This window comes from Dermacentor albipictus, unplaced genomic scaffold (assembly GCF_038994185.2).
Source record: "Dermacentor albipictus isolate Rhodes 1998 colony unplaced genomic scaffold, USDA_Dalb.pri_finalv2 scaffold_18, whole genome shotgun sequence".
NCBI classification, from domain to species: domain Eukaryota; kingdom Metazoa; phylum Arthropoda; class Arachnida; order Ixodida; family Ixodidae; genus Dermacentor; species Dermacentor albipictus.
Genome location: NW_027225572.1, coordinates 3,284,377 through 3,311,675, shown reverse-complemented (window position 1 = coordinate 3,311,675; position 27,299 = coordinate 3,284,377). Strand labels below are relative to the sequence as shown.

General features: G+C 45.7%; 1 protein-coding gene and 1 long non-coding RNA gene across 15 annotated transcripts in view; one reads left to right on the top strand and one right to left on the bottom strand.

The window, feature by feature from the left end:
• The window catches only part of LOC135920079 (uncharacterized), a 247,788-nt gene that overhangs the window by 7,783 nt on the left and 212,706 nt on the right, over positions 1-27,299 (bottom strand). For 2 of the 14 annotated variants that reach the window (XR_010570164.1, XM_065454126.1), the window contains exon 12: positions 10,334-10,455. The exons of 6 other annotated variants lie outside the window; for them this stretch is intronic. Coding sequence is in view for 6 of the 8 variants with exons in the window: in XM_065454126.1 (XP_065310198.1) it covers positions 10,334-10,455 (122 nt within the window). In the remaining 2 variants the exon portion in view is untranslated. Of the gene's footprint in view, positions 1-765; positions 818-10,333; positions 10,456-27,299 lie in introns of those variants that run through there. 6 more of the 14 variants (XR_010570165.1, XM_065454129.1, XM_065454127.2 and 3 more) reach the window with 5 other exon arrangements.
• LOC135920080 (uncharacterized) overlaps positions 13,701-27,299 on the top strand; it is a 32,084-nt gene continuing 18,485 nt past the window's right edge. Inside the window, exon 1 of the long non-coding RNA XR_010570166.1 lies at positions 13,701-13,874. This is a non-coding gene — a long non-coding RNA (uncharacterized lncRNA). The remainder of the gene's footprint in view (positions 13,875-27,299) is intronic.

The following is a 27,299-nucleotide window of genomic DNA, read 5'->3' as shown; positions in this document are numbered from 1 at the left end:
CGGTAGGGACGCTGCCGAATGGGTGCATGGCTCCCAGTGTCGATGGCGTGCGAGACAGTCGTCGTGCGGCCAAGGGATGTTGCTTGGCAGTCAAAGGAAGAAGAGAAGCCTTCGAGCAAGTGAAGAAGTTAGTCGCGCTGCGTCGTCGTAAGGTCACTGGCAATAGCTGGCGTAAAAGAATGCGGCAGTCACTGAGGAGGCGGTGCCTCGGGAGCAGCCTCCACCAATTGTAAAGGGGGTTTATTCATGTCGTAGAGAAGCAGCGACCAACGCGGCAGCAGCAGCTAGGGCGCAGCCAGAGAACGAACTGGGTATGAGCCACTCGATGGCAACAGGGCTTTTTAGCCTGCCGATCTTCTTCGTCACAGCACAAATAACAAAATTTATTGTTAAGAAAAAAAAGGGGGGGGGGGGGGGCGGCACTTGACTGTGCAATATTTCAAATTAGCTGTCAATGCAGCATGCTGTATGGAATGATCTACACTGCCTAAAATTGATCATGAGTTGAGGAAAGGTCTTTAGTGGCATCAATCTGAAAGACGCATACAATCAGCTTTATTTAAAAAAATAAAGTTTACTACTACTACTACTGTCAAACAGAATTAAGTGATTTTTCCCTCTGAAGCTGAAGAAATAGCAACATTTTCCAAAATGCCCATGAGGTTTTCATTTTAATAGTGGGCTATGCTATGCTTAATGGCAATTTTCTATTGCTTAAGAAGAATTGCTTTCCCATTTTCTTTCAGAAAACAGGAGGATTTTCACCTTTATGGCAGGTGGTTCTTGTGGGTTATCTTCAGCTCGGTATAAGGCCAATCTGCACGACAGATAAAAGCAGGGAACGCGCATTACGTCACTCGGCACCGCTCCATGTGGTCATTGGCACCGTACACGTCAACCATGGTTGGCGCCGATGGTAAAGAGTTCTCCAATTGCGACGCCCATGGCACATTCGTGTGATGTTCGTGCAACAAGGTTTCCCACATTCTGAAAGGAATTGCTGATGACGCCTTCAACTTGCTTGTCTTCAACAATGTGGCGACAGTGGATGCAGTTATGAAAGAGTGCTGCTGCCTGAAACTCGCAAAAAGCCAATGTATTGACCAACAGTTTGTCTGTCCATAAAACACCGCAGTGACATCTTCCTGTGCCGACGCTCACCATCCCAACAACACTGGCGATGTTACTTGGATCGTTCGGCAAAAGACTGAGGCCGCCTATCCGGCTGCCTTTGAATCCAGCTCCTCCAACGCACCTGCAGTCATGGTCTCCCCGATTCAGGCAGTAGTCCGCCAAGAGTTTGCCAACATGGGTCTTCACTCCATCTGCTATGGCCCATTGCCCTGATGCCCGGCCAGATTCTTCGATTCCGCCCTGTCCCACATCTTATTACTCACCACGTTTCCATAACCCGTCACCACGTTTCTGCAACCAGCCAACCAGCTAACAGGCCAATTTGTTTTCACTGCTGTCAAATTGGGCACATTTCTTCCCACTGTCAGTCGCTGTAATGCGCCGGCCAAGGCCACCTATACTGGCTACTCTTGCCCAAGCAGCCCTTTTCGTCCCTGTACCGCACGGTCCGATAATGCCGCCACTGAATCTTCCGCACTGAACTGCCCCTATTCACGGTCACCTTTGCCCCTACGCCGACAAACTCGCTCGCCCCCAGCCCTGTCGCTCATATTCCCCAAACTTCCTTAGGACGCTCACAGCCACAAAACTGAACGATGCAGTGCCTCGAGGTGATGCTGCATTGCTCTCTACGCAGACAAATCCTCAACTGATGCTGCCCACTCATATGAACCTTCTTGAAGTGCAAGTTGACGGCGTTCCTGTGTTTACTCTTAAAGACACTGGGGTGCATTTATCTCTCATGAGCACTGACCTTCGGAACCTCCTCATGAAAATAATAACTCGCCACGATGCTTGCTGTCCATGTCGCTGACGGCGGAACAGCTCCTGTACGAGTGCCAACTGAGTCTCCTTTGCCAATCGCTTCACTATCGTACTCTTCACCGTCATCGCCCACTGTCCCCACAACATCATTCTCTGCCTGGACTTCCTCTCTGGGCATTCTGCTCTCACAGACTGCTCAGCCCGTACTCTCTGCCTTGACCTGCCTGTTCTTGATTCCACTGAACCACCTCCCAGTCGCCTCAGTTCTGCAGACTTCGTTCGCTTGCCACCTACAGCACCGACTTATGTTGACTTTGTGTCATTCCCCCCAGTGCTTGATGGTCACTACATCACGACTCCCACACAATATGTTCTCCTTACACACGGTATCACAGTACCTCATACAGTTTTATCTATTACGGCAAACTGCATCAGCCTGCCAGTGGTAAATTTTGGCTGAACGACCCAAGTGCTGCCATGCAAGATGTCTCTGGCCCAGCTTTGCTCATTCAAGGATTACAACGCGCACCCGTTTTCCATGACCAAAAAAAAGAGTACAATACCGCGAACCTCGTGCTTTCATACAGAAATACTATTTTCTCTCATTTGGAAAAAAACAGATTTATTCCCAATACACTAAAGTTGCGATAAATAAATACATAAATGTAAGCGGCGAACCTTGCCACCGGGATTTTCACTGCGCCGGTACGAGTCGCGTGGGGCAACAGATATCACTCGTCGTTGCTATCAGACAACTCCTTATCGCTATCAACAGACCAAAGCATTTCATCTCCAGTGCCGTCCATGGCATTCGAAATCCCACACTTTTTAAATACCTTGTAGACCATGGCAGACAGGATCGTGCACCATGCATCTTTCACCCATTCAGCAAAGTCCTGCAGCAAGGCATGCTTCATTTTATTGGCGGGCGTGAATTTGTGGCAGCCACTAACAAGTCATTTGGCGTAGAGCGCCCGAATTCTATCTTTCACTGGCTTGTTCAAACTAACATTGACCGGCTGGAGCTGCGATGTCATGCCGCTGGGTATCACGACAAGGTCGGTGTTGCATGCAGCTGGCTTGTCCTTGATCTGCTGGTCAAGGTGGCACCTGAACGCGTCGAGCACAAGCATCCCACGCAGACCCAAACTGCCGCCGGGTCTCTTCCGCCAAACATTTATCAATCCAGTCAGCGACCAAGTCCATGGTCATCCAACCTTTTTCATTTGCGCGCACAATCACGCCACTCGCAAACACGATTCTTTTTGGGAGCATCTTCCGCCTGAAGATAAGATATGGGGGCAGCTTGTGCCCATCCGCAGTGCAACGGAGCATTGCGGTGACTAGTTTTTTTCGTGGCCGGAAGACAAAACGCGCACTTGCTTCGTCCCCTTCTTTTCAACAGTGGTGGTGGCAGTCATGTCAAAGTAGAGCGGTGTCTGATCGGCATTTCCAATATGTCCGAAGTGGTAGCCGTTTCTATGGCGCAACTTCAAAACGTACCGCTGAAAACTGTGCAATTTCTCTTAATATTTTTGGGGCAATTTTTGGTATATCCCTGTCCGCCATCGAAGAGAAAAGGCTTTTATTTTAATAAAATTTGATAGCCAGCACCTGCTCGCTTTGAAGTCTCTCTGCATTAGCCCTTTCTGTGGGGCTAACTGCATCACCTGTACTTTGCGCAGATCGGTTGTCACAGGCCGCTCGCTGCTCTTGCACGTATTCCGCCAGCAGCTCTTCCATTTCGGCGAAGTGGCCCTGCTTCGGTCCACTGAAACCCTTCCTTGTTGCTTCGCTGGCGAAAATAATCTCCTTCTGTTTGCGCCAGTCCCGCACCCAAGTTTCGGGAACTCCGAACGTCCATGATGCGGCTAGATTTCCGTCCGTCTCCGCGCACATGATAACTTTCCTTTTAAATGCGGCATCATGGTGGACTTGGCATGTCTTCAGACATGCCGATCGAATAAACACAGAAAATGGGAAGACAGGCGGTAGACTAGGTTACACCAGAGCCTGGTTACACGTACAAACGTACAACATGGAGGTATGCACATGGAGGAAGCTATGGCAGCTAGGCTAGAAGCGTGTACGAGGCGGCCATTTTTCGAATGCCGATGGTGATATGGTAACACGGATTTAGGGTCGTACTCGATTCTAACGCGCATGCAGTTTTTGGACCCGTTTTATCGGAAAAAAGGTATGCGTTAGATTTGAGTAAATACAGTACTCAGTAGCACCTATTATAGTAGATGACAGTTCATCCAACCGACCTTGTACCACCGCTGACTTACAGAAAATGATTGCGCCCGACTTGCCGTCCGAGCATGCTCATGAGCTCTTTCGTGTTCTGTTTTCATACCGCAACATTGTTTATTTCAACGATCGTCCTTTGGCCCAGACTACAGCTGTTAGACATTGCATAAATACCAGTAATGCCTCTTCTATTTATTGCCACCCATAATGAGTGTCGCCAGCTGAGTGTCAAGTTATTCATGCCAAAGTTTGCAAAGTGCTAGCCAAGAACATCATTGAACCGTTGTGTAGTCCATGGGCGTCACCTGCTGTCTTGGTGATAAAGAAAGATGGCTCATGGCGATTTTCTGTGGATTATTGGCACCCTAAGAAAGTTACAAAAAAAGGGTGTGGATCCCCTACCTTGCACTGATGACACTCTTGACTACCTCCATGGTGCATTATATTTCTCATTTATTGGCCTGCACTCCGGCTACTGGCAGATTGCTGTGGACGATCTAGAATGCAAGACCGCCTTTGTAACACCTGATGGTCTTTACCAATTACAAGTGATGCCATTCGGTCAATGTAACACCCCGGCCACATTTGAGTACATGATAGATTTCCTTCTTCACAGTTTCAATTGGTCCACATGGCTGTGCTACTACGACATTATAGTATTCTCCCCAATGTTGGTGACGCACCTAGAGTGCCTCTCAGCAGTCCCGGACGTTTTCCTTCAAGCCGGTCTCCAACTCAACACATCAAAGTGCCACTTTGGCCGCTGCCAGATTATTGTGCTTAGACATCTCGATGTGAACAGAGTGCAACCGGACCCAGGCGAAATCCATGCTTTTAGGTACTTCTCTGTTCCGAAGAGTGTCAAGGATGTGTAAAGCTTCATTGGCCTTTGGTTGTACTTCCGCCACATTGTGAAAAATTTTGCGGCCATGATGTGAGTACTAACTGAGCTTTTGAAGAAAGACGCCTCTTTCAAGTGGGGCAATAATGAGGCCTTTGCGTTCCTGCATTGAATCCACCTTCTCACAATGCCACCTGTTAAGGCCGATTTTGACCCATCTGCACCTACCGAAATCCATACTGATGTCAGCGGTCATGGAATTGGCACAGTACTAGCACAACGCCAGTGCGGCAATGACTGTGTTGTCACTTACATCAGCAGGCACCTCTCAACCTCCGAGCACAACTATTCCATCATTGAGCATGAGTATCCGGCCCTAGTTTGGGCGGTTGTGAAATTCCGCCTATACGTGTATGGCTGACCCCTTTCAGTTGTCACAGACCATCAAGCACTTTGCTGGTTGTGCTCACTGAAAGATCCTACAGGATAACTTGGTCGCTGGGATTATGCCTACAAAAATATTCATATTCTGTCATCTACAAATCTGACTGTCTCCACAAGGATGCTGATTGCCTGTCTCGCTACCCGATCAACGAGCCTGACACCACCAAATCAGCACCACCAACGGCACTTTTCTTTGCCTGCCTTTGCTAACATTGCTGATTAGCAGCACCAGGACTTATCACTCTGAGCACTTTTCAAGCGTCTACACTCTTCACCTACCAAAGCCGCTATTCGCCGATATTCTGTACCAGAGGAACTTTCTCCCTGGCAGACCTGATTTTCTTCTTGTCGCACCCAAACATCTACGACGGACTGTGCTCTTTGAGCTCTCTGACGCACCCACTGCAGGACACTTTGGAGTATCTTGCACGCAAGACCGCATCCGCCGCCGCTTCTATTGGACCAGTCTTGCTCGCTCCATCCAACGCTATGTTGCTGCCTGTGATTCCTGCCAGCACTGGAAAACACCTCAGGTGCTACCTGCTGGTCATCTCCAGCTGACCACCGTCCCTGTAGAACCATTCTCCCTGGTTGGATTAGACCTGCTTGGCCGCTTTCCCATGTCATCCTCTGGGAACAAATGGGCAGATGCTGCAATTGATTATGCCACCTGATGCGCCATCACACGGGCTCCCCCACCAGTTGCGCCACTGACATCTCAGACTTTCTCTTGCATGACATTATCTTGCTTCATGGCACCTCGTGACAGCTGCTTACTTTTTGTTGAAAGTCATTGCTGACATTGTGTGTTCCTACTCCACTCAACACAAGCTAGCCACCTCATATCATCCTCAAACCAATGGACAGGCAGAGCGGTTGAACCGTACACACACGGATATGCTGCCCATGTACGTTTCGAAGGAGCACCATGACTGGGACATTGCCTTTCTTTACATCACATCTGCCTGTAATTCTTCTCGTCATGACACCGCCAGATTTTCTTCGTTTTATTCATTGTATGGTTGCGAACCGACCTTGCCCCTTGATATTGCACTTCCTCCTGCTGCTATCCCAACAAGTGAGTATGTGCACAACGCCACTGCCATGACGGACTGTGCACGGAAGTTTGCCGTACTCAACTGATGGCCTCGCAAACCACTCAGCAGCAACTGTACAATGCCTGCCACTGTGAGGCACAGTTTTCGCATGGCTTGCTCGTGCTCCTGCAGTCACCCTCTCGTCATGTCGGAAAGTGCACCTGTCAGTTCTACCTCACCCTCTACTCTGGCATCCAGTGATGTCGTGCATGTCAGTAGGCTCAAGGCCTAGGCTACTACACTGTTTCCTAGCCTGGCCTTTGAATGCTCCGGGACGACACTTTTGCCACCGGGGGTAGTGCTACGGACCAATATTTACGATGACACGAAGAGGCCAGTAGTGTGAAGACGATGACAACGATTAGAGGCTAGTGTGGGCAATTACCTCTTGGCCAATGCGGCGTATTCATTTCTAAATATAATTGTATATAGCTTCTCGTCTGTGTCTTCCCACGTAATAATATTTTCAAGCCTGCCATGTAACTCCAAAGCTAATCCTTTGACAGGTCATTCGAAGCTACAAAATGAAACCATTGTGCGCCTACGAATGGCATTCAAAACAAGAGGCTACTGTACAGTAATCGCAAAGATGGTGTGGCCGTGAACATGTAATGGTCATTCTATAAACTCGCTTTCATCTGCGAGGCGGTTTGTCGGCTTTATAAGGGTTGTGTGACCACTGTGAATAGATCTGCATTGATTCAATACCCGTAACTTTAGTCATTGACACCCGACAATGCAGCTCCGATTAGGCTTATTGGGCTGGACAGTGTGGCCAGTGGAGTGGCCGTGATGAAAATTCGCCGCCAGCTGATGTGATAATGGGTCGCAAACTTTCATGCAAAGATTGTTGCTAGTACGTTCAAACGGGTGGCTCATCAGTGATCGGTCTCCAAATCATGCGTATGGGTTTGAGTGACGGTTGCTGAAGTGGCATTTTGGTCCGTGGTTGAACAGCCGAAGCATGCGTGCCAAGTTGGTCTGTGGGCTTGCATGTGGGTAGAATTCTCCGAACTGCGCAAATGTGTGTGCGTGAACATTGAACCCGCATATTGAATATTATTATCATGCCTTCCAGTGGCTAATCGGCCAAATCATCGCACATGCTTCCGTGCTTTCCACACGCACTGCTTTTGTTGCTCCTCTGTTCATGTAGCAAGAATCGTTTCTATCGGTATCGTCGACCTGGTCGAACCTTGTACTGATAGGTATCACGTGCTGTCGGAACGCTGCGCGCATCAGGGCACCCACCGTAGCTGGGCCGTTCACCAAACGTATAGATATTAAAAAAATCGAAATATTTGAGATATCGAATATTAGATATTCGATGTGTGAATTGAATTATTCGTACGTTCACTGTTTGATTCGAAATAGAATATTCGAGTATTTGCACAGCCCTACTAATTATCCAACGTTCTTTTGAGGTGTCTTGCCATTTTCTAGAGAAAGCAGGCTGTACAGGCTGTACTGGGTGTTCTGGTGTACTTAAATGACATCACTGTGGGCGAGGAGAACAAGCCATGCGAGGTGGGTTCGATGTGCAGCTTTCCCCTCGGGTATATGGTTTTTTACCCGCAACACTCAAGTGCCATTCAAAATGCCAAGTCATATGTGAGTTGTGTTCCTTCATGTTAAGTGTTTATGGATAATCTGGCCATGCCTCTTGCCCCACTCTAGGAGCTACTAAAGAAAAACACACACTGGCAATGGAGATCAAGATGAGCAGCATTTGAAAAAATGAAGCTCATAAATAGAAGGACCAAGTTTCTTAACCCACTGCAATTAGGGAAAGCCCCCTATCTTGGAACTGGACACATGATTTTGTGACATCAGTGCTGTTTTGCATTACTGAATCGACAACAAAGCCGAGCTGGTCAGCTTTGACTCGCACACCCCAATTGCCCTGGCTAGGTAAACACCTCACGACAACAATAGAAAGCTGCTATTGGGACTTTTCAGCCACACAGATGGAACATTGGTTCATGCTGCTACCACATAAAATGTGCTGCCTTTCCAAGTGCTTTCAGCATGACCATGGTAACAGCCATGGTAACACAAGTTGACAGTAACTGCTTACATCCATGATGGCTGGCCTCAGAAGGGGTCAAATGAAGATTTATGTCCATTCTTTTTCAAGAGACGTGAACTGGCATCCAGTAATTGCGTCACCTACTAGGGCCGTCATCCAGTACTTCAGTCGCCAGGGGGAAACTAGTCGTGCTATGCATGACACACACCAAAGAATCATGCCAATTAACTTAGTGCATTCAATTCTCCGGTATCAGGTGCTGGACAAAGAGACAAAATTTCTTGTCATGATGTGTCCGGTGTGCGCACACTGCTGCAGCATGACAGTAGCCAAAGTTCCATGACTCAGGTTGCACGGGGCCCTGTTGATGGGCATAACTATCGACTTGCACACAGTGCACAGAGATGAGCCCACTGAAGAGGGCTAGCGTGCAAAACACTGTTCAGTAGACTTGGACTTCCCTGGACTGTTGCCACAGATAATGCACCATAATTCACTCAGTTTCTGCCCTTGCTGACAGAAAATGGTCACTTTTCATCTGTAGTCAAATGGGTTGATGGAGAGTGCAGAGCAAAAAATTGACTCTATGCAAGAATCCCATGCTCAAGTACCACCTTAGATTGAGTTTCACTATTGGCATACCACTCTGTTGAAGGAGAAAATGCTGGCTGCTATCCTCATGACTTCAAACATCGCTGCATGTTGCGTAACATCAAGTCGCATTCATTTGCACCTGCAGGTACTGAGTGCCCATGACCTGAAGGGTTCGAAATTCTGTGCAGTATACGAATTATGGTGCAGGAGTTGGCTGGAAGTCGGGCACTTGCTGCACTACCGAGGGGGATCACAGCAATGGTTCACATGAGGGCAACCATGCTCGGGTGACAGGGGTGCGAGGCACAACAGATTGGCTAGATTCAAGCTATCCCGTTGATATCCACAGGGTGGCTCAGGTCAAACAGATAGTGAAGCTCCTCAGACCAGCCTAGAGGTGAAAAAATATCGCCACTGCAATTGTCCTATGCACATTCTTGCCCCAGACACTGTTGACTTTTGTATCACCAACGATGAGCAGAAGTCATCCAACAGAAGGCAGCGAGTACACAAGCTTCTCTCGAGAACTATTGTGATGAATATGATGGCCTTGACTTGCAAATGCAAATGATAGAGAAGATCCCTTAAGGGGATGAGAATCATGAATTCTTCAGTGCATTTTGTTGCTTTAACTGTTGCCATTCTGGTGCTTCAACTACTTGAGCATACTGAGGTATGGGAACACAATGAACTACTCTAAATTCACTGCAGTACACTTGGGAAAACATCCAGCCACTTGAGAAATTTTTGCGATGTAAAGCATTACTGACAAGAAGCACACTTTGCGCATATCAGGCAATTTTTTTTGCACAGGTCCGATTGCATGCAAACATTTTTCAATACAAATTGTGGAATTGTGGCACCCTGCACGAGCAATGGCTGCCGGCTTGCCTCCACAATGCAGCCATAGAGTTGGCAACAGAATGGAAAGTGTGCCTTCAAAAGCACAGACTGATGGCATAACACTAGGCACATAGCAGTACTACAACCAGACTTTGCTACTTATCAAGTACAACTGGTTGCGAGCCTTCGTTCCATGACACAAGCGCTGGCCAAAAATGCTGACTAGAGAAATTATGGGGCCATCAATGGTAGGAGTGAGGTAAAAAAAAAAACCCTCCACAGCCACCTGTGATACATGCTGGGTTGTACTCTATTCACTATTGCAGCACCCACCTCGCAGGACGGGGTCATTGGTCATCCAGCAGTGGGCACCCAGCGGCCGTGACCACCAGGATGGCAGCCATTCCGTACGCATGTCCAGCCTAGAGTCGCACAGTGAAAACATGGCAAACATGCTGCCAAGGCCCATAGTGAGCATAGAGTTGCCTACAAATCATTTACTAGAGGGAACTCTGGCACTAGGGTCTACAGGAGCAATGAGCAGGCTGGTTTAGCCAACATGAAAATCATGGTTAGTATACACTGATTGGCCTAAACCTAATCCTTCCGGCTTCAAATGGCCTAGCGGCTGCATAGTGTTCATCTTCAACAAAACACTGACTTTACAGAATGCAGCAATTTGCAATAATTATGCATATACACAGAAACTTAATTGGAAGGGGTGAATGAATCATCATCAGCCTGGTTACACCCACTGCATGGCAACGGCCTCTCCCATACTTCTCCAACTACCCCGGTCGTGTACTTAATTGTGGCCATGTTGTACCTGCAAACTTCTTAATCTCATCCGCCCACCTCACTTTCTGCTGTCCCCTGCTACGCTTCCCTTCCCTTGGAATCCAGTTCGTAACCCTTAATGACCATTGGTTATCTTCCCTCCTCATTAGATGTCCTGCCAATGCCCATTTCTTTTTCTTGATTTCAACTAGGATGTCATTAACTTGCGTTTGTTCCCTCACCCAATCTGCTCTTTTCTTATCCCTTAACGTTACACCCACCATACTACTTTCCATAGCTCATTGCGTCGTCCTTAATTTAAGTAGAACCCTTTTTGTAAGCCTCCAGCTTTGTGCCCCGTAGGTGAGTACTGGTAAGACACAGCTATTATATACTTTTCTCTTGAGGGATAATGGCAACCTGCTGTTCATGATCTGAGAATGCCTGCCAAATGCACCCAAGCCCATTCTAATCCTTCTGGTTATTTCAGTCTCGTGATCCGGGTCCGCAGTCACTACCTGTCCTAAGTAGATGTATTCCTTTACCACTTCCAGTGCCTCGCTACCTATCGTAAACTGCTGTTCTCTTCCGAGACTGTTAAACATTACTTTACTTTTCTGCAGATTAATTTTTAGACCCACCCTTCTGCTTTGCCTCTCCAGGTCAGTGAGCATGCATTGCAATTGGTCCCTTGAGTTACTAAGCAAGGCAATATCATCAGCGAATCGCAAGTTACTAAGGTATTCTCCATTAACTCTTATCCCCAATTCTTCCCAATTCAGGTCTCTGAATACCTCCTGTAAACATGCTGTGAATAGCATTGGAGTGATTGTATCTCCCTGCCTGACGCTCTCTTTGTTGGGATTTCGTTGCTTTTTTTATGGAGGACTACGGTGGCTGTGGAGCCGCTATAGATATCTTTCAGTATTTTTACATATGGCTTGTCTACACCCTGATTCCGTAATGCCTCCACGACTTCTGAGGTTTCGATTGAATCAAACTATTTCTTGTAATCAATGAAAGCTATATATAAGGGTTGGTTATATTCTGCACATTTCCCTATCAACTGATTGATAGTGTGAATATGGTCTATTGTTGAGTAGCCTTTACGGAAACCAGCCTGGTCCTTTGGTTGACAAAAGTCTAAGGTGTTCCTTATTCTATTTGTGATTACCTTAGTAAGTACTTTGTAGGCAAAGGACAGTAAGCTGATCGGTCTATAATTTTTCAAGTCCTTGGCGTCTCCTTTCTTATGGATGAGGATTACGTTAGCGTTCTTCCAAGATTCCGGTACGCTCGAAGTCATGAGGCATTGCGTATAGAGCGTGGCCAGTTTTTCTAGAAGAATCTGCCCACCATTCTTCAACAAATATGCTGTTACCTGATCTTCCCCAGCTGCCTTCCCCCTTTGCATAGCTCCCAAGGCTTCTTTTACTTCTTCCGGCGTTACTTGTGGGATTTCAAAATCCTCTAGACTATTCCCTCTTCCATTATCGTCGTGGGTGCCACTGGTACTGTATAAATCTCTGTAGAACTCCTCAGCCACTTGAACTATCTCATCCATATTAGTAATGATATTGCCGGCATTATCTCTTGATGCATACATGTGATTCTTGCCTATTCTTAGTTTTTTCTTCACTGCTTTTAGGCTTCCTCCGTTCCTGAGAGCATGTTCAATTCTATCCATATTATACTTCATTATGTCAGCTGTCTTGCGCTTGTTGATTAACTTGGAAAGTTTTGCCAGTTCTATTCTAGCTGTAGGGTTAGAGGCTTTCATACATTGGCGTTTCTTGATCAGATCTTTCGTCTCCTGTGTTAGCTTACTGGCATCCTGTCTAACGGAGTTACCACTGACTTCTATTGCACACTCCTTAATGATGCCCATAAGATTGTTGTTCATATCTCCAACACTAAGGTCCTTTTCCTGAACTGAGCATGTGTTGGTGGGCTAGTTGGTTAAGCATGATTACAAGAACGGCGCCGAATAAAACAACACACGAAGAAGGGAAACACGAGACAGCACGTAGGCGCACTAACAACTGAGTGTTTTATTTCTTGACATAGCAATATATAGCTGCTGTCAAAAAAACAACAAGAACTAAACAGGGCAGTCATCTGCATCGCACAAGGAAGCGAAGATACAGAATAACATTTCAAGAGTCACTCTCAAGATATGCCAGTTCCTTTGTCGAAAGCGAAACTGAGGCTTCACTGATACATTCAAGACCGCGCTTTTTTATCTCAAGCGCTTCCAATATCTCCCTAGTGACTAAACAGGGCAGTCATCTGCATCGCACAAGGAAGCGAAGATACAGAATAACATTTCAAGAGTCACTCTCAAGATATGCCAGTTCCTTTGTCGAAAGCGAAACTGAGGCTTCACTGATACATTCAAGACCGCGCTTTTTTATCTCAAGCGCTTCCAATATCTCCCTAGTGATTACTCACTAGGGAGATATTGAATCACTAGGGAATATCTCCCTAGTGATTACTCACTAGGGAGATATTGGAAGCGCTTGAGATAAAAAAGCGCGGTCTTGAATGTATCAGTGAAGCCTCAGTTTCGCTTTCGACAAAGGAACTGGCATATCTTGAGAGTGACTCTTGAAATGTTATTCTGTATCTTCGCTTCCTTGTGCGATGCAGATGACTGCCCTGTTTAGTTTTTGTTTTTTGACAGCAGCTATATATTGCTATGTCAAGAAATAAAACACTCAGTTGTTAGTGCGCCTACATGCTGTCTCGTGTTTCCCTTCTTCGTGTGTTGTTTTATTCGGCGCCGTTCTTGTAATCAACCTTTTCCTGAGTTAAAGCCGAATACCTGTTCTGTTGCTTGATCCGGAATTCTTCTATTTTCCCTCTTACCGCTAACTCATTGATTGGCTTCTTATGTACCAGTTTCTTCCGCTCCCTCCTCAAGTCTAGGCTAATTCGTGTTCTTACCATCCTATGGTCACTGCAGCGCACCTTGCCGAGCACGTCCACATCTTGTGTGATGCCAGGGTTAGCCCAGAGTATAAAGTCTATTTCATTTCTAGTCTCGCCATTCGGGCTCCTCCACGTCCACTTTCGGCTATCCCGCTTGCGGAAGAAGGTATTCATTATCCTCATATTATTCTGTTCCGCAAACTCTACTAATAACTCTCCTCTGCTATTCCTAGAGCCTATGCCATATTCCCCCACTGACTTGTCTCCAGCCTGCTTCTTGCCTACCCTGGCATTGAAGTCGCCCATCAGTATAGTGTATTTTGTTTTGACTTTACCCATCGCCGATTCCACGTCTTCATAAAAGCATTCGACTTCCTGGTCATCATGACTGCATGGAGGGGCATAGACTTGTACCACCTTCAATTTGTACCTCTTATTAAGTTTCACAACAAGACCTGCCACCCTCTCGTTAATGCTATAGAATTACTGTATGTTACCAGCTATATTCTTATGAGAAATCTGACTCGTAGTTCTCTTCTCTCTGCTAAGCCCCGGTAGCACAGGACGTGCCCGCTTTTTAGCACTGTATCTGCTGCATTTGTCCTCCTGACTTCAATGAGCCCTATTATATCCCATTTACTGCCCTCTAATTCCTCCAACAGCACTGCTAGACTCACCTCACTAGATAATGTCTAACGTTAAACGTTGCCAGGTTCAGATTCCAATGGCGGCCTGTCCAGAGTTTTAAGTACACTAAGTATTTTCGTTGGAAAAGGAACTAGTTGGTATTTTCGAATACCTGAAACTAACCAAACATTTTGCAACAACCTAATGTTAAAGTCTTGCTAGTGTTCTCTGTCTGCTAAACAAAATATTGCAAATTATCAGAAATGAAACAATGCCAAATGTTTTCAGAGTAATTCTCATACAAAATGGGCAATGCTTTGTTTTAAGCTCAGCAGCGAAAGCCGACATGACAACCATGATTTCTGCTTCTAGTCTACCATTTAGTGTTTTTCAATGTCTACCTATGCAGCAGATTTATCTTTCATGCTACAACCAGTGGTGTTTTTCTTGCAACAGGCCCATTTACATGTGTTTATCGCATAAAAGTCCTTCAGAAGCTTTTTTTTCCCAATTTTTATTTTTATTTTTAGGCTACCATTCATTTAGCGTTTTTGGAAAGCTAGTTTGCAACCAGGCTCTAAATATGCTAGGAGGTTATTTGTGAAGTTTTTAAGTGACAATCAGGGATCCTATGTATAAATCTGATCCTTTGTCTCTGATAGTTAGCTGTCCTTTTGAACTAGTTTGAGTAAGCACGTCACTTAATTTTACCAAAATAAATAATCTTGCTGTAAATATATGTGTCTGTGTTTGACTAATTCATATTCCATTCAAGTTCGAAAAAGTTTATATTCACCCACCTCTACTAATTGCATTTGTCTGTTTAGAAAAATTAAACAACTTGAAAATTTGGGCTGATAAATGCAGATAAAGCATAGTAAATGAAGCCACAAGAACGTCCCAAGGTCAGACAAATCCATGTGTCAACCAACATAGTCGCAGAGTTTCCTCTAGTAAATTTTGTTGGACACTCTATGGTACACACACAAAAGTCAATAGCATGTTATTTGTGTTGGTGACTGCTGTGCTCAAGTTGGTCCCTGCGCCCTCACTACGTATTCATGTTTTGCATATAGATGCTCGCAATGCGCATTTTATGCCACTGATTCACTACTACGCTTCAGTGGTGATTATGCAAAAAAAAAGAGGTGAGGCGTGCAGACAGGACACAAGAGTAGAGAAGTGGACAACACAAACGCCGACTATCAACTGAAGGGAACACTGAGGTGAAAAAAGAAAGAAGACACAAAACTCATCTGCACAAGCTCAGGAATGCGCAGATGAGTTTTGTGTCTTCTTTCTTTTTTCGCCTCAGTGCTCCCTTCAGATGATAGTCGGCGTTCGTGTTGTCCACTTCTCTACTCTTGTGTCCTGTCTGCACGCCTCACCTATTTTTTTGCATAATGAATCCTTACCAACTAGCTCAGCTTTCTGTTGTTCAGTGGTGAACAGAAAAATTTCGGCAATGCAGTGAATAGGGCTTGTACATTCATACTATTGCAAAAAAAAAAAGCACAAGGAAAAGATACAGAAACCACACTAATAACAAAAACAAAGCATAAACTATCATGAGTTTTATTCCTGTTTAAGGCGTGCATATACGTACATATTGTTATACTGCACGGCAAAGCCGAAGAAGAGATTGATGAACTGTGTACAGTGTGGAAAATGCCCGACTGCCTGTGATCTCGTTTCTAAGCCCCCTCAATCATCTTGTAAATAAACCTATCTCATCTGTAACAACTTTGGTGGATGGTGCTGGGAGATCGCTCTGGACGACCGCCTTCTACACACCCTCTGACAAAGCCATCGCTTGGTCGGACTACCGCCTGAAGACACGGAAATGAATGAACCACAAGCAACTGGTGGCAGCCATGACACAAGCATGCAAGAAGACAGTGAGCGCCCAAGGCAAGTCATCTGCTGGATCCCTGAAAAAGAGCTGCGCACCTTTTCCGGCAAAGCTTATGAGGATGTCAACGACTGGCTGAAGTATTATCAAAGGGTAAATGGTCACAATGGGTAGAACTCAATGGCGCAAATTTCTAACATTGCTTTCCTTCTCACCAGAACCGCACTTCTCTGTTTCAACAATAACGAGAGCAGAATAACGTGGGAAAGGTTCGTTAAGGAAATCAAGGGCTGCTTCGGGGACTCGTTTTCAAAAAGAAAGCTGAGCACATGCTTTCACGAAGAGTACAGTCGCCAAGGTAAACATGCATAACTTATATTGAAGAAGAATTTAAACTGTGCAGAATTGTGAACATGGGCACGTCAGATGAACATAAGGTTGGGCATCTCCTGAAGGACATGGCTGAATATGTCTACAATTTTCCAATATCACAGGAAGACCTGCGTACTCTATTTGATCTAAGATGTCACTGCTGTGCTTTTGAGGTGCTGAAGACGCGACGAGTATTCCCAAAATTTGGCACACTTCACAACGTGACCATGGTCACAAATGTGGACATCTCCACCTCCCACAACATTGCCTCGGTACGTCAACTCGTTAAAGAAGAATTGGTGCACTTTCAAGCACAAGGTGGAGGAAGAGACGCAGTGCGGGAGTACCACCAATGCACACTTGATGTATGCTGTTCTCAACAGCCGGTACTTTGCCAACTGCAAAGTAACAGCGAAAATTGGCCCTAGCATAATGAACGTGTTCGTGTCTGCACGACGGAGTTCCGGCATCTTTCGCATACCTTTGAATGCTGTCAGGCCACATCTTCAAGAATACAACTTTTCGGTCGCCTACAAGAGCGGTTGGTGTCATGCCGATGCCGACTGCTTGTCTTGTCTCCTGTCACCACACTTCAATGCTAACGACGACGACTTCGATGACTATCTTGCCACCATTACCGAGTTTATCCTACACTGATACCCCTATTGGAGGCTGCCCGCACTTCAGGCAAGACCACGCTGTTCACACTGTGTGATGGCCTGCTTTAAAAAATAATTACTTGCTGATGAAGCTTCATTGCTCCTAGTCGTTCCCAAACACCTGTGCGATTCTTCGCGCCATGCATGACATCACAGTGGGCCCACCTGGTCTTTGCTCACATGCTTCATCGATTACGCCAGTGCTTTTATTGGCTGGAGCTATGAAAGAGCACAAGACAGTACATTGCCAGTTGTCCAGATTGCCAGTCATAAGAGGCCAGCGACGCCTACTGCAGGCTTTTTGCAACCAGTGAATCCACCTACTTCAACATTTGAAAAAGTTGGCATCGACTTGCTTGGCCCCTTTCCCAAGAGCTCTACCGGCCGTCGCTGGGTGTGTGTTGACTACTTGACGCGCTATACTGAGACTGTGGCGCTTACCTACACTACTGCCACCAATGTGTTGTGCTTTCTGCTTCATTCTGTCATCCTGCACCACGGTGCTCCACGTGTTGTTATAAGTGACCGTGGACGGCACTTCATCACCGACATTGTTGAAGACCTGCCACGCTTTTGCAGTTCTACTTATCACCATTCAACGCCGTACTATAAAAAAAAAATTGCCTCACCGAATGCATTAGTCGTACGCTCACCAACATGTTGTCACTGTACGTCTCAGCTGATCACAAGAATTGAGATGCCGTGCTGCTCTTTGTCACGTACACATATAATATAGCCAAGCACAAAGTAACTGGGTATGCGCCTTTCTATCTGTTGTATGCTCACAGCCCCCAAATTTTCTTGGACACTATTTTGCCATTCACACTGACCGAAGACACATCCATAGCACAGACATTGTGTCTGTGCAATTGTGTTTGCATGTTTCAACCAAGGCACGCTACGATGCCTGGCACATACCTGCCACTTTTGCTCCAGGCAATGACGTTTTACTGTGGACACCTCTACGGAAGAAGGGCTTGTTTTTCAAGTTTATTTCAACATATAGAGGTCCATTCATGACACTCAACCGATTAAGTGACGTCAACTACGTCATAGCAAAACTGACCTCCAATAATCGCCAGTCACGAAACACATTTCTTCGGTTCACGTGGCCCGGCTGAAGTACTACCATCACAGGGCGCCCGAACCAAGCAGTACCAATCATGTGGTTCCCTAACTCGCTCGGCGAGCTTCATCAGCTCTGGAGGAAGATGTTACACTGCGCGGCAATGGCGAAGAAGAAGAAATTGAAGAACTGCACGCGGTGTAGCAAATACCTGACTGTCTGTGATCTCGTCTCTACGCCCCCTCAATCATCTTGTAAATAAACCCATCTCATCCATAACAATATATATGAAGATAGGTGAGAGAAGCATGAAAGAGCATTATAATAACAAGTAAAAAAAAGGAAGCAAGGAAACAATAAAAAATATGATAACATGATGTGACAATGAAAAGACAAAACTTCAGGAGGCCAACACAGCAGCTTTATCTGCCCTAGCATGGATACACGACCACATGCACCTTTTTTTCACAGCAACCATCCCCACATCAGTTCATGGACACTCTGCTTATACAACCGTCTTTTTTTTCCCCTATATTTAATGCCCCCTAAATTTCACTAATTTGCACTAATGAGTACCTCTATCCTATCTAAATAAGCAGAGCATTCACACAGTTTCTAGTGTGCAGCCAAGTTGCTGACAGCTCTTGAAACGGTGTCAAGCCTGCTCTATGCAGCACAGTTAAGCCTCAAGATAACAAATTTCAATATAACCTTTTTATAACTTCTTGTTCAGAGAACACTATGTATATTGAACCTCAATATAACAATGTGTATCTATATGCAATTTCAATACATATGAAATTTCACTGCTGGCATGAAGGAATTCCGAGGCAATCAATGAAAGCTGCTGCAGATGCAGATGGTTGAATACTAGTTAATTACATGTGGTTGCTTGCAAATGCACCTCTCAAATCACACAACAGAGAGCAGCTTGCAAGGTGGAGCAGTGCATTCAGAGGTAGAGGTGAATTCACCTGGTCATGGCCCCCGAAATCTGGCGGTGCGTGCTGCACTGTATCATGCATTCGTATCAAAGCATTCTACGTCACATATGGTTCTGTATTCTGAGCACGCATTGCATCAGTGCCCAATTTAGCATTTTTGCTGTGGCCAATTATCCCTGTCTCAAGTGGCAACAACAGTGAAAAACATGAGTAGCGGTACTAGAATTAAACCCAACACTCTCTTGCCATCGTGCTTCGTATAAAGTCCAAGTGAGATAAGATTCTATTGCATCTCATGTGACATGTGCTGTGAGAGTGAGCTGAGAAGGAGGGTAGTTTCATACATTCCATATTCAAATGCATGCAAGGTGGAGGGGGCAGATAAGCATGCGTCTCCTCCTCTAGCCGGCCGTGGCTTCATGGCCGAGCGCATATGCAGTCTGCCTGCCCTATTATGGTTGCAAAGATTAAGGGAGCCAAGATGGCTCGTCAGTTCATGTGCACAGTCTTCCCGCATGCCTACTGCCGGAGGTTGCAAATCTCAAGCTTCAGAGACACACTTAAATAAGAGGCAGACGAAGCATTCACTTCCCACTCTTCATCATGCCAGCATAGTGACGTGTGTTCGCAGCCATCTAGTGAGACCTGTTCATGTGTGCCTGTGCACATGTGACACACTGCTTGTCAATTTAATTAGTAAGCGAATGTTTACTGCAATTTATATGACCAATAAAACTACGAACCTTCATGTAGTTGTTTATACTTTGCTATTACTACCAAAACTTCGCCCCTTTCAGGTGAAACAGACTTTTTTACTTATACAGTTAAACCTCGATATAATGAACTTCGACATTGACACGTGGACTTATCTTTTTTGGATGAGCGCGAACTGTGTTCATCACCATCATCGTGCTTTATATGTAGCCTGTTTTTGTGGGCACAGGTTTGCCCAATAAAAGTTAGTTTCATCATTCACAGTATTGCTACTGTGTTCTTTGCCATCACTCCTATGAGACAATATAATGAAATTCTCGATATAATGAAGTATTTAACTTTTCTTAACCTTTTGTCAATAAAACACCGTGTATTTAAATCTTCAATATAATGAAGCGTGTTTGTATGCGATTTCAATATAACGAAATTTCACTGCCACCGCGAAATAATAGCGAGACAATAAACGGAAAATTCCGCGGACGCAGATGGTCAAAGGATTGAATCACAAGTGGCTGTTTGCAAATGCACCTCTCAATTAGCCAGCTGTGCGACAAGAGCAACTACTGAAGTGGAGCCTCATCATGTTCCGTATGAAGTGCAAGTGCGATAAGACCCTATCGCGCCCCGTGCACTGTGTGCTTTAGGTGCAAGTGGAAGCGCGCCAGAGAGAGACGAGAAAGATGTTGGCTTCACGAGTGCCACCTTCCCACGTGAGCAAAGGGAAAAAGAGGGAGGAAGCGAGCTTGCGGTAACGTGATCAAGTGGGCAATTCTTCTCACACATCTAAAGTCAACGTTACTTGACAAGCTTCAGTTGTAAAACTCCCTGCCCGCGCGCTTACAGCCGCTGTGTTGCCACTTCTGTGACAGCCGCCAGAGGGCAATGCTGTTCCATCGGGCTCTACTGCAGATGCCTCGTCACAGCCTTGAGCTCGTGCGGACGGGCAGTTTGCGTGTGTTTCACGCTCGCAAGCGTTCTCCCTTGTCCGAATTAGTGATACCACGAGAAAGCGGTATCCACCTACAGCAATAAGATTTATCGCGCCAGTTCGTTAATACTGAAAGAAGGGTAAACTGCACCAAAGGAAGAAACACATACAGCGAAGCGCAGAAGCTGCATTTCTAAATGTCGTGTGTTTCTTCCTGTCATCTTAACGTTTCACGCAGTTTAGGCTCACGAGCCTGAATATCTGGCCAAAGTGCATGATTGTAGGATGATCTTCATCCCCACCGAAGCTTCTCACCACGCCAAAGAAGCGCTACAAAAAGGAAGAAGAGTTCGGTCTTTGTACACACAAGCCACAAAAAAATAAAACAAAACAAATGAAAGTCGGATTTTTCATTCCGTGAAGATGCTTAATCTGCGAAGCTGAAACGTGCGGCCCCTGTGTGTATCACTGGGTTAATCCCGAGGATTCATTAAATTATTTCTCAGTTATGAGGTTACACACACAATCGGCTGCGAGAGAGAACGACGTCCCTGACGGTTTGCCCGCAGCCCGCAATTGTCGCTTGCGTTCGATGTCTCAAGTTTCCTTGGTGGCGTGGTTAGCAGCCTTCACCTGCGATTTGCCGCTTGTGATTTTTCGAAATTAAATTTCTTCAAAATTAAATCTTTCCGTTACGTAAGACCATGAGTAGCTCATACTCCCTTAAGCAATGGCTCATACCCCCGTAAACGCGGCCTCCCCATTACAACGACAGAAGTGAAGTGAAATTCTACGCTGGAAAGATGAACGGCCTAGCAGCCAGCTGTGGAAGACGACGACGAACGCGGGAGCAGTGGCACGAGCGCGTGCCATTGATTTCGCAGAGTTCCCGGTTGGCACGAGGAATCGCTCTGTTTCACGCCGAGCAAAGGGTGGCATTGCTGGGAGCACAGAAAAAGTGGTGCGCCGAACTGTTGACATCGTTCCGATAGCGGCCTATACAGCCGGGTACGCAGCACGTGGTCATCGTCTGCTGATATTCTTAAGAAACACGGCGAAGGCTACAGTTCCACGGATGACATGCTTGCTGAAATTCGCTGTCAACAACGAACCACAGAATACACCAACGCTGCACCGCGTGCTTAGTCCGGCCCGCCCGCGTAGCCGGCTACAGCTACTGAGGAAGTGAAGCCGGGCGCGACTGCAGCGCCACGAAGGCACGGGCGCGTGGCGGTTCCGCGCAACGGCACCGAGTTTTAAAACTGAAGCTAGTCTAGTAATGTTGTCTGAAGTAGCATCTCACTGCAGTTTCCTTAGTTTTCTTGTTGTCGGAGGAAAGAAACGCACGTCTTCGCCGCTTGAGGGCAGACATATTTCATTGCAAAAAGAAAGGGACACAAGAAACAACCACGTGTGCTATACTAGCGAGACACTCCGAAAATCGAAGGGACAGCCTACGAAAGGGTTTAGCTGCTGGAACTGCTCGCCTACGTATCTCCACTGGGTGTGGGCAGTTGCTTGCTACATGCTTGTCTGCTCTCAATTATGGTACCAGCCTACAGTGAATTGCTTTCTCAAATGCCTGTTTGATGCATGCTAGGGTGACGCCTCTTTTTATAACTGCCTAGTGACTTGCATCAAAGTGCAAAAGTTCCTTCTGTCATTGCAAGGACAGCACCTCTGACTATTGTCTAGCCTCAAGTTCAAATCAAGAGAGTGAAGCCTGCCTCCTCCTTCATGCATAAATTACAGCCCTTTCTGTGCCTCGTATGCCGATGAATACTTTGGTATTCAAAGGAAAGAAACGTAAAAGATACAGCAAGCGCAGCATGCATAAGTGCCATGTTTCAGAGGGCACAAAAACAGGCGTCCACCTGTGAATGAGCAAACCAAGGGCAAACAAAGTTACCTAGCTGGCCTCCCAAGGTTCTCTGATCATTGCTACTTTTCTGTCTCGACACTTCTTTTTTAACTTATGCTAACACTCTGTGACATGTTTCGCACTTATCTCCTCACATTATATACATGTGCACCTTGAAATAAAACATTCTTTTTATTAGTATAATTTACAAGCATGTTTCCTATGTTTCTATGATGGACATTTACTTCGATTCACAACAGCCATGACCACCCACAATTGTGCGCACACCGAATTGGCGCACATGCTGAATTCTGTCTTACCCTTGATGATGGTTCACATAAATCATGCAAGAACACTACTCGAGAGTAACTCTGGTGCCACACGACAAAACTGGAAAAAAAAAAAAAAATGAGCGAGCAGTACAGGCATACTTGGTACGCAACACTTGATGACAACTTATTTGGCACCAAACTGCAACTTTAGTCGCTGACGCTCGACGAAGCAGTGCTGATTAAGCCTAATGGCATAGGCAGTGTTGCCATGATGAAAATTCACAGCTGACCGATGTGGTAACGAGCTGCAAGTCATTGCGGAATGTTTAACGTTAACATGTTCATATGGGTGGCTCATCAGTGATTGGTCCTATGATCACACGTACAGGTTATATTGACAGATGTTGGAGCAGCGTTAATTTCATTGCTGAGAGCCTTCCAGTGGCTAATCAGCTTGATCTTCGCACATGCTTTCATGTTGCTTTTGTTGCTCTTTCCGAGCCACATTATAGTTTCGATCTGTCTGGTTGATATGAATGAACCTTGTACCGACAGAGGCACTCCTGGCTGACGTGGCGCCGTTTTGAGAATTGCAGCATTTTGGCACTGCCTTTGCGATCAATGCATTTTGCCAACATCGGGGAGTGCATGCGGCAAGGTGCAAGCGTCCAAGATGTGCTCGGAACTCCTGATGCGCTGAAAACAAGCAAGTGAGGCACTCGCTTACACGGCATCAAGCACATGGTGCACATGACTTGTGGCCCTGCGGGGGTCTATACAATGAATATGCTAAAAATTAAATTATGGGGTTTTAACCGCCAAAACCACAATCTGATCATGAGGCGTGCCGTAGTGGGGTACTCCAGAAATTTGGACCACCTGGCGTTCTTTAACCTGCACCTAAATCTACGTACATGGGTGTTTTCACATTTTGCCCCCATTGAAATGCAGCTGCCGTAGCTGGGATTCGATCCCGCAACCTCGTGCTTAGCAGCCCAACATTATAACCACTAAGCAGCCAGGGTGCGCACATAGAATATACCAAATATTCTGAAAATCAAATAGTATATATTTGATTCACAAATAGAATTATTCCAACATTCACTATTCGATTTGATTAGTTGATACTTGAGTATTTGAACAGCCCTACTTTGTTGTCATCGAGCGAGACCTGCTCATGTTTAGTGCAATTTATAGAACAGACTTTTTATGGCCTCACAGTAAGTGTGTCAGCATCGCCGCTACTTCCGACACCAGGTGCTGCGTTCTGTCGGGCACTGCAGAAGACGGGAGAAAATGGCTGTGGTGTTTTTAGACATGTTCTTACTAAGTCTGCTCATAGTGACTTTAAACAGAAAAATACTTTAGGCCCGGCAAGTTTGCTCGGGTGGCTATCAGTGTTGATGTCGTAACTTACATGATAATGTGTGTACTGGCTCCCTATGGTGTGGGCCTGTGATAACAGTGGTGTTGACAGCCTTTCAGCATCTTTATTTTGGGTCTGCTCGGTTCACTTTTTCGACAGAAAGCCCACAGAGGTGAACCCATACCTAAAAATGTAAAGGACACTTAAGCTGCACCTTTAAGAGTGGAACGTGATAGCATTCAAAGATTCCTGACTACTTCTCACGCTTCCCGGCAACTGTAGCTTATGTAACTGCAATGTTTACCGAGAAACGCTGGCGGCGAACGCTATGCACGAATGTGGGCTTTCTGGTAGAAACGCACGTTGTTGCTTGGGCTACAATGCAGCGGAGGCGAGTATTATCCGCAAGGAAGCGGGCGCGCTGCTTTATGGCCTTTGAGATTTGTGCGCGCCAGCGTGCACAAATTGTAGAAACACTGGAAAAGGGGTTTCATGTTTTGAGTTTCTGTGCAACAGAATTATGTTTTCTCGTATATTCAAATTACATCCGATGCTATCATGTGTGTAGGTTGTGTGTAAGTCATACTTTACAATTTTTCTAATGTATTTTACCTTGAGAAATTAAATTAGTTCAGTAACTTCCTTGCACTACATGGAAGGCCTGCATAGTTAGGTATGCGTGGTTTGAAATTTTTGCCAAAACGATGATAACACGAGGGACGGGACGCCGATGCTGGATTTTTCTATGACAGGGGGCCCTTACCGCTATTCGCATTGAAACTGCATTTTAGACACCAAAGACAGGTGAGCAGAAGGTGATTGGGACATCTGCTGACTTCATAACTAGCACAGCAATTGTTCTGTTATGGCATTACGCATTATGTTATGGTTCTGTTATGGCTGTCAGGCACGAAACTGGGCGGTTTCCATGTCCTACGTTTTTTATGCACTTGAATCGGTCACATTCGAGTACTCATGATTGCAAAGAGAGAAAGCAGCTTAAGACTGGCTCGCACATTAGCCAGGCTATGCACGCATCAATGTCTCATGAGATTTTTTTTTTCTTTCGCACAATGTCGAGGTGCTTGAATTGGTATAATTCTGTGATGCTCCCATTTGGCTACATGAAAAGCATGTTCAGTTAGTCCTAGCTAACAAAGGCAGTGCGTCCTTCAGTGATGTCATACATGGATATGTAAATTACTGCATGTTCTCTATATTGGCTGCAACAGAAAGAAAAAATAAACCTGTAACTGGCAGCACATGCGATATAAAATGTAATGCTTCTATCTTGTGCACACTGCACTGGCCTACTAATTGATATACAGAGCATGCTGCCTACGTTGGCTTCGTGTCTACGTCTAACGCAGGCACTCAGCTTTTTCTGCGGCTACATGCAGTGTGCAGAAACAAAAAGTTGCTTTGTCGCAATCATCTCAATTGTGGCATACAAGAGCATGCCACGATTAAGATGACAAAGCAGGGTCAAAATACAGCACAACGTATGGCGCATGGCACAAACATGTTACTTGCCATTTAAATATAACAGAGTATTATACACTAGTCCCTCTTGGACACCTCCTGGATAAGGCCAGAAAAGCATATATTGTAAATATACAGATCTCATAGAAAAACAAAAAAAAAGGTTGGCCAACTGCACAATGGTGCAACTGTGGTGCAAGATCTGCGCGGTGCTCTCACTAAATCATCTACATGGTATAATTCTCTCATCTGACATGCGATCGCATTCAAGAAGACACCCTAACTGGCCTCCAGACGACATCATTATCATCATCATCAGCCTGGTTACGCCCACTGCAGGGCAAAGGCCTCTCCCATACTTCTCCAACAACCCCGGTCATGTACTAATTGTGGCCATGCCGTCCCTGCAAACTTCTTAATCTCATCAGCCCAACTAACTTTCTGCCGCCCCCTGCTACGCTTCCCTTCCCTTGGGATCCAGTTCGTAACCCTTAATGACCATCGGTTATCCTCCCTCCTCATTACATGCCCTGCCCATGCCCATTTCTTTCTCTTGATTTCAACTAAGATGTCATTAACTCGCGTTTGTTCCCTGACCCAATCTGCTCTTTTCTTATCCCTTAACGTTACACCTATCATTCTTCTTTCCATAGCTCGTTGCGTCGTCCTCAATTTGAGTAGAACCCTTTTCGTAAGCCTCCAGGTTTCTGCCCCGTAGGTGAGTACTGGTAAGACGCAGCTATTATACACTTTCCTCTTGAGGGATAATGGCAACCTGCTGTTCATGATCTGAGAATGCCTGCCAAACACACCCCAGCCCATTCTTATTCTTCTGATTATTTCTGTCTCATGATCCGGATCTGCCGTCACTACCTGCCCTAAGTGATGTATTCCCTTACTACTTCCAATGTCTCGCTGCCTATTGTAAATTGCTGTTCTCTTCCGAGACTGTTAAACATTACTTCAGTTTTCTGCAGATTAATTTTTAAACCCACTCTTCTGCTTTGCCTCTCCAGGTCAGTGAGCATGCATTGCAATTGGTCCCCTGAGTTACTAAGCAAGGCAATATCATCAGCGAATCGCAAGTTACTAAGGTATTCTCCATTAACTTTTATCCCCAATTCTTCCCAATCCAGGTCTCTGAATACCTCCTGTAAACACGCTGTGAATAGCATTGGAGAGATCGTATCTCCCTGTCTGACGCCTTTCTTTATTGGGACTTTGTTGCTTTCTTTATGGAGGACTACGGTGGCTGTGGAGCCGCTATAGATATCTTTCAGTATTTTTACGTACGGCTCGTCTACACCCTGATTCCGTAATGCCTCCATGACTGCTGAGGTTTCGACAGAATCAAACGCTTTCTCGTAATCAATGAAAGCTATATATAAGGGTTGGTTATATTCCGCACATTTCTCTATCACCTGATTGATAGTGTGAATATGATCTAT